Source organism: Loxodonta africana, chromosome 20, assembly GCF_030014295.1.
Source record: "Loxodonta africana isolate mLoxAfr1 chromosome 20, mLoxAfr1.hap2, whole genome shotgun sequence".
Taxonomy (NCBI): domain Eukaryota; kingdom Metazoa; phylum Chordata; class Mammalia; order Proboscidea; family Elephantidae; genus Loxodonta; species Loxodonta africana.
Genome location: NC_087361.1, coordinates 2,960,351 through 2,974,368, shown reverse-complemented (window position 1 = coordinate 2,974,368; position 14,018 = coordinate 2,960,351). Strand labels below are relative to the sequence as shown.

Sequence of the window (14,018 nt, the reverse complement as noted above, 5' to 3'; positions counted from 1 at the left end):
CCCCCAACCCTGCAAGGTACAGCTACCTAGGTGGCACTGTAATTGTGTCTTTAGGAGGCCATTCCATTGTTCTATAAAGCCAGCTGTTTCAGGATGATGGGGAACATGGTAAGTCCAGTGAATTCCATGACCATGGGCCCTCTGCCACACTTCATTTGCTTTGCAGTGAGTCCCTTAATCTGAGGAAATGCTGTGTGGGATACCATGACAGTGGATAAGGCATTCTGCAAGTCCATGGATGGTAGTTTTGGCAGAAATACTGCATGTAGGGAAGGCAAATCCATATCCAGAGTAACTGTCTATTCCAGTAAGAACAAAATGCTGCTCTTTCCATAATAGAAGTGGTCCAATGTAATCAACTTGCCACCAGGTTGCTGGCTGATCACCTCAAGAGATGGTGCCATATCAGGAACTTAGTGTTGGTCTCTGTTGTTGACAGATTGGGCACTCAGCAGTGGATGTAGCCAAGTCAGCCTTTGAGAGTGGAAGTCCATGTTACTGAGCCCATGCATAACCTCCATCCCTGTCACTATGGCCACTTAGTTCACGAGCCCACTGAGCAATGACAGGAGTACCTGGGGAAAATGGATGAGTGGTTCCACGGAATGCATCATCCTATCCACTTGATTGTTAAAATCATCCTCTGTTGAGGTCACCCTTTGGTAGGAATTCACATGAGACACAGATATCACTTCTCTGACCCATTCAGAGAGGTCTATCCACATACCTCTTTTCCATAAATCCTTGTCTCCAGTTTTCCATTCATGTTCCTTCCAAATCCCTGACCACCCAGACAAACCACTGGACACAGTCCGTGAATCAGTATACAGTCACACATCTGCCCATTTCTCCTTCCAAGCAAAGTGAACAACCAGGTGCACTGCTCAAAGTTCTGCTCATTAGGAGGATTTCCCTTCACTACCATTCTTCAGGGAGATCCCAGAAAGGGTCTGTAGTGCTGCTGGTGCTGTCCATTTTTGAGTGGTGCCTGCATATCATGCAGAACCATCTGTAAACCAGGCACTAGTTTTCTCTTCTTCAGTTAACTGGTCATAAGAAACTCCCCATGAGACCATAGCTGCAGACTGGGAGATGAAAGGTAATGTGACAGGAGTGGAGACCATGGGCATTTGGGCTACCTCCTCATACAACTTACTTGTGCCTTCAGGACCTGCTTGGGCCCAACCTCTATATGCCACTTCCATTTAATGATGGAGTGCTGCTGTGCATGTCCAACTTTATGGCTCTGTGGGTCAGACAATACCAAGTTAATGATGGGCAGCTCAGGCTGCATGGTGGCTTGGTGGCCCATGGTTAAGTGTTCAGTCTGTACAAAGGCCCAGTAACAAGCCAAAAGCTGTTTCTCAAAAGAAGAGTAGTTACCTGCAGAGGAGGGCGGGGCTTTGCTCCAAAATCCTAAGGGTCTGTGCTGTGATTAACCAATAGGGGCCTGCCAAAGATTCCAAACAGCATCTCTATCTGCCACTGACACTTCAAGCACCATGTGATCAGCTGGATCATATGGTCTAAGTGACAGAGCAGTTTGCACAGCAGCCTGAACCTGTTACAGAGGCTTCTCTTGTTCTGGGCCCCGCTCAGAACTAGCAGCTTTTCAAGTCACTTGATAAATAGGCCAGAGTAGCACGCTCAAATAAGGAATATGCTGCCTCCAAAATCTAAAGAGGACCATTAGGCATTATGCCTCCTTTTTGGTTGTGGAAGGAGCCAGATGCAGTAACTTTTCCTTCACTTTAGAAGGAGCATCTTGAGATGTCCCATACCACTAGACACCTAGAAATTTCACTGAGGTGGAAGGTGCCTGAATTTTTGTGGGATTATTTTCCCACCCTCTAGCACACAAATGTTTTACCCATAAGTCAGACTCATTGACACTTCTTCCTTACTAGGTCTAATCTACATACTGTCATCAATGTACTGGACCAGTGTGACTTCTTTTGGAAGGGAAAGGTGATCAAGGGACCTGCAGACTAACTTATGACATAGGGGTGGAGAGTTGATGTAGCTCTGAGGTAGGCAACTGAAGATGTATTTTTGGCCTTGCCAGCTAAAGGCAAACTGCTTCTGATTGTCCTTTGAAATAGGTATGAAGAAAAGGGCATAAGTCAGATCAATAGCTGCATACCAGGTACCAGGAGATGTATTAATTTGCTCAAATAATGAGACTACATCTAGAACAGCAGGAGCAATTAGAATCATTACCTGGTTAAGTTTTTAATAATCCACTGTCATTCTCCAAGATCCATCTGTTTTTTGCACAGGCCAAATAGGCGAGTTGAATGGGGATGTAGTGGGAATCACCACCCCTGCATCCTTCAAGTCCTGATAGTAGCAGTAATCTCTGCAATCCCTCCAGGAAAGCAGTATTGCTTTTGGTTTACTATTTTCCTAGGTAATGGAAGTTCTAATGGCTTCCACTTGGCTTTTCTGACCATAATAGCCTTTACCCCACTTGTCAGGGATCCAATATGGGGGTTGTGCCAGTTGCTGGGCATGTCTATTCCAATTATGCATTCTGGAACTGGGGAAATCACTACAGGATGGGCTTGGGGACCCACTGGACCTACTGTGAGACTGGCATAAGACTGCATTAATAACCTGACCTCCATATGCCCCTACTTTGACTGGTGGGCCACAGTGATGTCTTGGGTCTCCTGGTATTAGTGTCAGTTCACAGCCAGTATCTAGTAATCCTAGAAAAGTCTGATTATTTTCTTTTCCCCATTGAAGAGTCACTCTCATAAAAGGCCGTAGATTCCTTTGGGGAAGGCTGCGGGAAAGATTAACAGAATAAGTTTTTGGCAGTGCACTGGGGTCCTTCCTCAAGGGGACCCAACCTCCCCTTCATTCGAAGGGTTGTAGGTCTGCAAACTTGCTCAAGTCTGGAAGTTGATTGATGGGCTGTGACTTTCTATTCTGGCAATTTGAGTTAGACTGCTGCTCATGTGACCTAGAATTCATCTGCTTGTACAGATCAAGTAAATATTTATTAGATTTACTATCTATTTCACTCCTAGGGACACCATGACTAAGTAGTCAATGCCATAAGTCCATGAGTCATGCTATTGTGATTACTGTTTTGATTCTGCTGTTCATTATGGTAACCACACCACCTTGTATTTGTTGATTGGGTGCCGCCACTTGGCCCCTACCACCATGGGGTCCCATCAGCCCCAATGTAATCAGGTGTCTTAATGCAGTTAGGGCAGTTCCCACTGTCAAATCTGACTTACATAAAATAGCAATCACAACAGTCTTCAAGGATGCTGGGGCTTCTTTCACAAATTTGTTCCTCACTGTTGTGGTAAAAGGTGTGTCCTCTGGGCACTCCATGTGTGGGTCTATGGATCTAACCTGAGAAATCTATTCTAGATGCCAATTTCCCTAAGCCTTTGGATACCTTCTTCAACAGTATACCAAGGCAGGTCTGGTACTCCAACTTGATTTAGTGTAGGCCACCATATAATCTATGCTTCAGCAACCCAACGAAATAAACTATTAGACCCTTTCCTAACTTCTCCAGCTGAAACATTCAATGAACAATCTGTCCCTAGTAGACTCATATCAATAAACTGAGATTGATCCATCTTTATGTTCCTTGCACCATTATCCCACACTCTTAGCAGCCATTTCCACACATATTTCCCAGGTATCTGTTTGTACATATTAGAAAAGTCAAGCAGTTCTTTCGGAGTGTAGCATACCTCCTTCAGGGTTACACTTTGTACTTCGCCTCTTGGGGCTCACTTGGACTTAAGTCTAGTTATAGGCCTAGAAGCCAAAATCGGTGGGGAAATGTTTTGAGAACGTTCAGCATTGTCATGTAAAGCATCTGCCTCTGGCGATTTTCCAGGCAATGACTCAACAAAGGTGTTTTAGATGCAGCTGGGTTAATCTCATTAGATTGGAGTGGAGGGGCTAATGGTTCTGTTGGCAGAAGTAATTCAATGGAATTTAGGAGCTCAGTGTCTCTAGCTTCCTCATTATCTGTCAATATGTCCACATCCAAGGTCTCAGGATCCCAGTTCTTTTCAATCAATGCCCTCACGTTAACTTCAGACATCTCTCAATATTGTCAGTGGAGCTGGTGTTGTAATTCAGCCACTCTTACAATAAGACTCTGGGTTTGGTTTTTGGCAATGTCAGCTCTCTTACTACAAGAAATAAGGTTTTCTTTCAAGGCACAAGTGGAAACTTTGAGGTTGTTTATGTGGCACTTGAGCTTTGACTCTGAAGCCCTGAGCCCATCTCTTTCTTTCACCAGTTTGCCTAGCAAAAGTAGGACCAACCAACCGGCTTCCTTACGCTTCTCATTATGACAAAATTGTAGAAAGGTATCATCTACGCAATCACCCAGAGCATTGTCTTTTACCAATACCTATTTTATTGGCAGTGATATTTTGCATATTTGAACTGCCACCTCATGCCATGGGTTAGCAGTGCCTTCTTTACTACTGGAAGAGACATCAACATCTTTAGACTAACCAGACCTGAGAATCAATTTAGAAAATACATCTTTACAATTCTGTTTCTCTAGAACCACTCTTGGTACCAAATGTCTTAGACTGGGTTCTCTAGAGAAGCAAAACGTATAAATATATACATATATACAGAGATTTATACCAAGGAAAATGGCTCATGCAGATATTAGAGGCTGTAATGTCCCAAGTCTGTGGGTCAGGAAAGAGGCTTCTGATTCTCATAGCCACAGCATCTGGTGAACCCAAGATCAGCAGGTCAGAGAGTTGGGCTGTTGCTCACATGCTATGAAGATCGATGAATCCCATGATCAGCAGGCTAAACCACAGGTAAGCTTTTAGCAAAGGTCCCATGAACTGGAAGTCAGAGGAACAGGAGCCAGCTTGTCATGGATTGAATTGTGTCCCCCCAAAATATCTGTGAACTTGGCTAGGTCATTATTCCCCATATTTTATGACTGTCTATCATTTTGTCATCTGATGTGATTTCATTATGTGTTAGAAATCCTATCACTATGATGTTGATAAGATGGATTAGTGGAAATTATATTGAAGAGATCTACAAGATGCTTTTGAGATATAAAAGAGAGAAGTCAGCAGAGAGACAGGGGGTCTCATACCACCAAGAAAGCAGCGCTGAGAGCAGAGCATGCCCTTGGGACCCAGGGTTCCTGTGGGGAGAAGCTCCTAGTCCAGAAGACTGATGAGAAGGACCTTCCTCCAGAGCTGACAGAGAAAGCCCTCCCCTGGTGTTGATGCCCTGAATTTGAACTTCTAGCCTATTATTCTGTGATAAAATAAATTTCTCTTTGTTAAAGCCATCCATATGCGGTATTTCTGTTATACTAGCACTAGATGATTAAGATACAGCTTCAGGATCCAGAATGAGCAAAAGCTCCCTGAGCCCTATCTGAACGTTTGCTCATACTTGACGGAGGCCATATGCCCAAGGAAACTCCCCTTCAACTGCTTGGCTACTCACAGCAGATCCCATCACAGGGGTGATGATGTATCACATCTCAGAAAGAAAGTGATCACAAGATTATGCGATTGCCAAAACACTGAGAATCATGGCCCAGCCAAATGGACACAATCTTAGCCATCACAGTAGGTTTGTAGTTGAGTGGAGATAAGAATTTGCTACCTTGAAAATATATTTCTATTGGGTATCCCCACCAATTGTCTGTCAGTTTGTTTTACTGTGATGGCTTGTATGTTGCCGTGATGCTGGATGCTATGCCGTCGGTATTCAAATACCAGCAGGGTCACCCATGGTGGACAGATTTCTGCGGTGCTTCCAGACTAAGGAAGACTAGGAAGAAGGACCTGGTGATTTACTTCTGAAAAAAGTGGCCACTGAAAACCTTATGAATAGCAGTGAAACACTGTCTGATGTAGTGCTGGAAGATGAGCTCCTCAGGATGGAAGGCACTCAAAATACAACCACAGAAGAGCTGTCTCCTCAAAGCGGAGTTGATCTTAATGACATGGATGGAGTCAAGCTTTTGAGACCTTCATCTGCTGATGCAGCATGACTCAAAATGAGAAAAAAAGCTATAAACATCATTAATAATTGGAACAATGGAATGTACGAAGTATAAATCTAAGAAACATGGAAATTCTCAAAAATGAAATGGAATGCATAAAGATCAATGCCCTAGCTATTAGTTAGCTGCAATGGACTGGTATCGGCCATTGTGAATGGGACAATCATGTGGTCTCCTATGCCAGGAATGCCAAATTGAAGGGTAACAGTATCAAATTCATTGTCAAAAAGAACATTTCAAGATCTATCCCAAAGTAAAATGCTGTCCGTGATAGGCTAATACCCATATGCCTAGAAAGAAGATGAGTTAATATGACTATTTACACAGCAACCACTAATGTCAAAGATGAAGAAATGGAAGATTTTTACCAACTACTACAGTCTGAAACTGATCAAATGCGCAATCAGGGTGCACTGATAATTATTGGCAATTGGAATACAAAAGTTGGAAACAAAGAAGGATCTGTTCTTGGAAAATATGGCCTTGGTGATAGAAATGATGCCAGAGATCCCACGAGGGAGTTTTGTAAGACCAAGAACTTATTCATTGCAAGTGCTTCTTTTCAGCAACATAAACTGAGACTATACACATGGACCTCGCCAGATGGAATGCTCAGGAATCAAAGTGACTACATTTGTGGAAAGAGATGATGGAAAAGCTCAACATCATCAATCAGAACAAGGCCAAGGGTGGATTATGGAACATTCCATCAATTGCTCATATGCAAGTTCAAGTTGAAGCTGAAGAAAAATAAAACAAGTTCATGAGAGTCAAAGAACAGCCTTGAGTATATCCCACCTGAATTCAGAGACCATTTTAAGAACAGATTTGGCTCACAGAACACTAATGGCCAAACATCAGATGAGTTGTGGGATGACATCAAGGACATCATAAATGAAGAAAGCAAAACGTCATTTAAAAGATAGCAAATAAAGAAAAGAACAAAATGGATGTCAGAAGAGACTCTGAAAGTTGTTCTTCAGTGTAGAGTAGCTAAAATAGATGGAAGAAATGATGAAGTAAAAGAGCCAAACAGAGTATTTCAAAGGGTGCTTGAGAAGACAAAGTAAAATATTAAATTGAAATGTGCCAAGACCTGGAAATAAAAAACCAAAAAGGAAGAACACACTTGGCATTTCTCAAGCTGAAAGAACAAAGAAAAAATTCAAGCCTCGAGTTGCAATATTTAAGGATTCTACAGGGAAAATATTAAACTACACAGGAAGCATCAAAAGAAGATGGAAGGAATACAGAGTCACTGTACCAAAAAGAATTACGCTATGTTCAATTATTTCAGGAGGTAGCATATGATCAGGAACCAATAGTACTGATGGAAGAAGTCTAAGCTGCGCTGAAGGCATTGACTAACAACAAGTCTCCAGGAATTGATGGAATACCAGTTGAGATGTTTTAACAAATGGAGGTAACACTAGAAATGGCCACTCATCTATGCCAAGAAGTTTGGAAGACAGCTACCTGGCCAACTGGCTGGAAAAGATCCATATTTGTGCCCATTCCAAGGAAAGGTGATCTAACCAAATACGGAAATTATAGAACATCATTAATATCACATGCAAGTAAAATCATGGTGAAGATAATTCCAAAACAGTTGCAGCAGTACATCAACAGGGAACTACCAGAAATTCAAGCCAGATTCAGAAGAGGACGTGGAGTGAGGGATATCATTGTTGACATAAGATGGATCTTGGCTGAAAGTAGAGAGTATCAGAATATGTTTACCTGTGTTTTATTGACTATACAAAGGTATTTGACCGTGTGGATCATAACAGATTATGGATAACATTGGGAAGAATGGGAATTCCAGAACACTTAATTGTGCTTACTCAAAACCTGTACATAGACCAAGAGGAAGCTGTTTGAACACACGGGGATAGTGTGCGGTTTAAAATCAGGAAAGCTGTGTCAGGGTTGTATCATTTTACCATACTTATTCAACCTGAATGGTTAGCAAATAATCCAAGAAGCTGGACTATATAGAGAAGAATGTGACATCAGGACTGGAGGAAGACTCATTAATAACCTGTGATGTGCAGATGACACAACAATGCTTGCAGAAAGCACTTACTGATGAAGATCAAAGGCTACAGCCTTCAGTATTAATTACATGTCAATATAAAGAAAACTAAAATCCTCACAACTGGACTAATAAGTAACATCATGATAAACGGAGAAAAGATTTAAGTTGTCAAGGATTTCATTTTACTTAGATCCAAAATCAATGCCCATGGAAGCAGCAGTTAAGAAATCAAGTGACACATTGCATTGGGCAAATCTGCTGCAAAAGACCTTTTTAAAGTGTTTAAAAGCAAAGATGTTACTTTGAAGAGTAAGGCGCACCTAGCCAAAGCCATGGTGTTTTCAATTGCTTCCTATGCACTTGAAAGCTGGACAATGAATAAGGAAGGCCGAAGAGAACTGATGCCTTCATATTATGGTGTTGGTGGAGAATACTGAGTATACCATGGACTGCCAGAATAATGAACAAATCTGTCTTGGGAGAAGTACAGCCGGAATGCTCCTTAGAAGCATGGATGGCGAGACTTGGTCTCATGTACTTTGGATATGTTATCAGGTAGGACCAGTCTGTGGAGAAGGACATCATGCTTGGAAAAGTAGAGAGCCAGCAAAAAGGAGGAAGACCCTCAGTGAGATGGATTGACACAGTGGCTGTAACAACGCACTCAAACATAGCAACAAGTCAGAACTGACTTGACTGTACCTAACGGCAACAACAATTATATTTGGTATCCAAAATATTCAAATGATTTTATTTTAAACATGGCAAAGGTCTCATGTCAAGAAAATTCTAGTGTTCAATTAGTATAATTACATATATGTATGACAATGAGATAATGAGTCACAGAGGAATGTCAGTTTACGATTTCATACTCGTACTTTATAACTGTGACATTTTCAGTTCTTTGAAAATACAGTAATTTGAATTATTTACATGCTTTGAGTAGGTTATTAAACCTGCTTCATTTCATTATCCCAAAATCCTTACAAAGGGAAATGAAAACATGTGGGGAAAAAGGTAAGAAATCTAGTACATTCTATTGTTCCCTTCTCCTTTTTAAAATTTGGTTCCATTTCTTGTCTTTCTTTGTTACTGCTATTTTCCTTTTTCTTGTATTTAAACATTGATAATTATTTTTCAACAGTATAATTACACTCATTTGGAATCTATGTAATTGCAGTACACTGACCTTTTCAAGTTACACAATGAAGAGTTTCTCTTTATTTCTGGAGTAACACTGTACAGCTCCTGTTTTTCTTCAAAAGAACACAGACAAAAGTAAGACAATAATGTTTTGATGATCAGAAATAAACTGAACCAAAAGAAGTGCTAGCAGTTCATTAACTATGTGTGTAAAATTTGCCTGTGTATTCAAACATCAATTTGTAAAACTGCACCAATATATTCTAAGGAAAACTTAAAATGAACTTCTTGGAAAGCATATGTAGTAAACAGGATAATCTAACAGTCTTTGTAGCTGAAGTTTTTTTTTTTTTTTTAATTAATGTTTATCACCTGCTATTGGTGTTGGTGTGCTCAGGACTCATATTTTCTGCTCTCACCAGCCTCTGCCTAGACAAACATCTACCTTTCCCCTAGTATCTCATCCACTTCTGCACTTTTATTTTGTGGTCAGATTCTGACATACTGACAGGTACCAATGAAAAATATGTCTCCAATTGAGCGTTGAACTTTAAAGCAAGAAGAAATCTGAAGTCAACCAGTCTATCCTCTCGCTCAGTGAACCTCAGAATTGTAGATTCAGAGAGGATAGTGATTTGTTTAAGGTCACACGAGAAGCAAAAATCCTTTGCTCACCATTGATCGGTTGTAAGAATGTCTTAGGGGCACAATAGAAGCAAGAACCAAAGTGCCTTTCTTACCATCTATCTTTAGAATTCTTTGTGATATCTTGTTCCATCAAGTAAACTTTTGCCAACAAATTTAGGTACATTGAAGGCCATGTGGAACAGGATATCAGTAAGTAACATTTTAGATGGGTAACTAGCTGAGGAACTGCCTGGCTCCTTAAGGAAAATACAAAAAAAGAATGGACAGAGAGAGGCTTTCCAAGCACACCGCAGGCACCATTAGTTTTACTCACTGACATGCATACAAAATGAAATTTTTTACCCAACTGTCAACTGATCCATAATTACAGCCATTTGAAAATACTTCACAATTTGTTCCTGTCAAACTCAGGATGAGTATTTAAAATTAAATTACTAATTTTAGGATCAAAATTGTATTAACCATTTTTCCATTACAATTTGAAAATCCAACAGGACCATACTTGAAGGCACAGTAATAGTTTGAAATTTCTCTAAAAGATTGGCTTTAAAATTAAGAAACCCTTACAAAAGCAATCCTGGTTGTGGAATGGCAAATTATCTTAATTAAGATAAAAAAAAAAAGTGTGAATTCTTAGGGACCCTACTAATAGGCTCAACTGTGAATGAATAGCTGGTTAGGTTACCTAAGCAACAAAATATGAAAGAAAGAGAGAACACAAAATGGTGGCACAGGCCCATAAAAAAAGGGTTTGAGGATGATGAAGCCAAATGGAGCTAAGTTTTGCTAGAAAGAAAAAGAAAGGTTTTAAAACATTTCAAAAATGTGACTGAAAAAACAATGTACTTGTTGCTTGGGCTAATGGAATAATATTAAAATAAAAAAGAATAGCATTTATAATATATACTAATTATAATAGTAACAATGGTTGGAGGCTAGGAAAACAAAATTTTCTGAGTCCAGTTTGTTTCTGGCTTCTCTATCCAGGGAAACTAAACTTAGATTGAATAGAGATGGCAACTACATGTTTTAAATAAGTTTAAGTCTCACCTGAGATAAATTACATCCCATGGACATGAAGGAACTAATAAATGAGTTTTTTGGATTACTCTTAGTGATCTCAGAGGAGTCATGAAAAGCAAGAAAGGGACATAAAGATCGAAAATAGGGGCATGTCATTATAATTTTCAAAATAGATTCTGAAAATTGTAGGCCTGATATCAGTCCTCAGCAAAATTCTAATAGAATTCACTGCTAAGGGTGGCATAACTCTACTATCAGGAATTTCAGGCAGGGTGGTAGTATTGGTGGCACTATTTTCAGGCAGAAATATTTTTCTGCTCCTTCAAAACACGAAGCCTTCAAAGCCTTATTGAAGACCCCACAAACATTACAGCTAATATAAGTAAACTGAGTTCTGTTTTTTACCTTTGTTCATAAGAGGAACTTCCTTTTTTTCTTGTTTCAGTGAAATGCCAGTGTCTCTTTTATCTAAAACCTGAAAAACAAGATTTTTATTTAAAGCTGCAGAAAAACATAGGACTTATTATAGAGTGGAAAAAAGACAATGCACATCAACGTCCACCTGAAATGAGAAAGATCATAGCGTTGTCAGTAGTAACATTTGCACACACATAAGGAAGGAAAGAATTGCAGAGGTTGTGAAAATTATATTTGGCATGCATCTAGAGAATGACTGCCATTGTAATTGTTGTATTTACTTGTATAAAATCTTAAAGGACTTCACATTTATAGCAACATTTGTACAAGTATTTTAAAATTTTGTGTCTTACACAGATGTAGCAGTGTCTCCAATTATTGAGCCAAGTATTATTCATTTTCACCAGGAGGAGCCATCCAGTCTCAGCTCTTTTAAGGAGGCTTCCCTAGTTGTTGCACAGCAGAGACTCAACATCAGTGCAATTAAACCTTTGGTGGACACTGAGTGCTAGGGCCTCAGGTACCAAAGCATGATGGGGAAGAATATGGGGATAAGGCACTCGCCCATGAGGACAGGAGTGTTAGAACATAGGACAGCTTATCTTCTGACAGAATCTTAGGGAAGCTAAACCCCAAGAGCATGGCTCCTGGACACACTTTTAACTCGGTAGTGAAGTCACTCCTGAGATTCACCCTTTAGCTAAAGATTAGGTAGGCCCATAAAACAGTTATACACATAGTTCAACCATGTGTATGAGACTAAATGGGCACATCAGCCCAGGGGCAAGGATGAGAAGGCAGGAGGGGACAGGAAAGCTGGGTGAATGGAAATGGGGAATCCAAGGTTGAGAGGGGAGGGTGCTGATATGTCACGGGGTTGACAGTCAATGTCACAAAGTAATAGGTGTATTGATTGTTTAATACGAAACTAACCTTCACTTAAAGCACAATTAAAAAAGAATCTTAGGAAAGCTAATGAAAAGGGGCTGCAGAGCCTTATGTATTGAATCAGGAGGGTTGGTGGCATGTGGGAGTGAAGGGATGTGTGTTTAATCTGGGATGAAGGACTGGGGAGGTGGAGGGTGCCATTTAGAAATCATGTCTACTATTGTTTTGAGAATCCTGTAATAGCCAGGCTCATACAAAACAAACTTACATTTTGGGAATGGACTTCTTCACATCTAAGATTGTGTGTGTGTGTATGCAGAACCTCAGGAAAAAGCAACATACCCAGAGTGTACCCCATATGTATCTTGTAAATCTGAGAAGAGGTGGGGAAACAACTGTAGAATAAAAAGAACAACGAAGAAGGCAGGGGTAAGGCCTGTCTGGTTCTGGAACTGAAGACACTGAAGTTCATTCAAAACATGACCATATCCCCCACCTCTCATTACCCAGTGCAAGGCATGGAGCTGTCTGTTTTCTGCAGCTCGCCCACTGTGCACGTATCTTTCACCTTTCATGCCTCCCTACGGAGAGGGTAGCAATCTCCTTTTTCTCCCCTCCAGGAAGCAAGGTGTAGTCTTACGTGGCACTCTGCAAACAGCGCTGTCGGGAAGCAGGTTAACCGGGCACAGGTGTAGCCTAGCAACAACATACCCGCCTAGCTCTCCATCCCTGCCATTCTCTATCTTACCCAAATCAAGAGAAATAAAAGCCTTGTGAGCAGGAAAAAGAAATAAAACTGATTCTAAGCTCCTTTTGTCCGTTTCAAAATATTTTCATACGTACATTGTAAATAAGTGCATGCTGTAGGAAGCCGTCATAATGCATAATTTCTAAAATCTCGTTTTGCAAAAATCTTGAAAATGGCTTTAAAAAGAATGCCTTATTTATTTCTGAGGTAACATAAACTTTAAAGTGTTCTGATGTGCTGACATGTAAGGAAAGCCCACACAGTACTTTGTTACAAAGTGTCCCCCCTTTTAGGACTATTTCTCCACGGGTTTATAAGCAGCACAGACTATTTCTCACCACAATGAACAGAAACCGTAAGGTGAGCTGAAGAGAAGCGAAACGAAGCCAGCTGCTGCTGAGCCGATTCGGGCTCGTGGTGGCCCCACGTGCATCAGAGCAGGACTTGGCTCCGCAAGGCTCTCAACGGCTGGCTTTTCAGAACTGGATCACCGGGCTTTCTTCCGAGGCACCTCTGGGTGGACTCAAACCCCCAGCCTCCGGGTTAGCAGCCAAGCACATTAACTGTTTGCACCAGCTAGGAACTCCAGAAGAGAAACGATTCCCTACCTGCAGTACCACCACTTGGTTAGGAACCATGATGACCCTTCTCGGGATGTGTTCATTTTCTTCGGTAACTCCTTTTTATGATGAAAATCAGGTAAGATGTAAGTATCCAAGGTTAACAAAAAATGACAGCACTCTCAGAAGGGAACTTCTGTGGTTTGTGTTATTCATACAGCCTCACTAAATTCATTATTTTTGCATTTGATTATTTAGTTCTTTGAACTCCACCTTGTTGGGGCTGTTTCCATCACGATCAAATATATGCCCCTCCAACAGCAAAAACGTCACCTGTACAAAGCTTTACCGTTCCTACTGCAGAAGAGATTTCTCTTCTTTTTCTTTATTTCTATCCTTTAAATTGAAAGCATAGAAACGTTCAAAAGATTTTGGATAAACAACTTGTAGCCTACAGATGTTTCCTCTTAAATAACATTGTGTAAATATCCGATTTCAAAGGATGCTGCA

General features: G+C 40.7%; 1 protein-coding gene across 1 annotated transcript in view; it reads right to left on the bottom strand.

Moving 5' to 3' along the window:
- Nucleotides 1-14,018, bottom strand: part of MORC1 (MORC family CW-type zinc finger 1) — a 243,862-nt gene that overhangs the window by 34,889 nt on the left and 194,955 nt on the right. Inside the window, exons 19-22 of the mRNA XM_064273472.1 lie at nt 12,543-12,595; nt 11,301-11,396; nt 9,271-9,337; nt 7,874-7,882 (exon numbers count right to left, since the gene is read on the bottom strand). Coding sequence (XP_064129542.1) covers nt 7,874-7,882; nt 9,271-9,337; nt 11,301-11,396; nt 12,543-12,595 — 225 coding nt within the window. The remainder of the gene's footprint in view (nt 1-7,873; nt 7,883-9,270; nt 9,338-11,300; nt 11,397-12,542; nt 12,596-14,018) is intronic.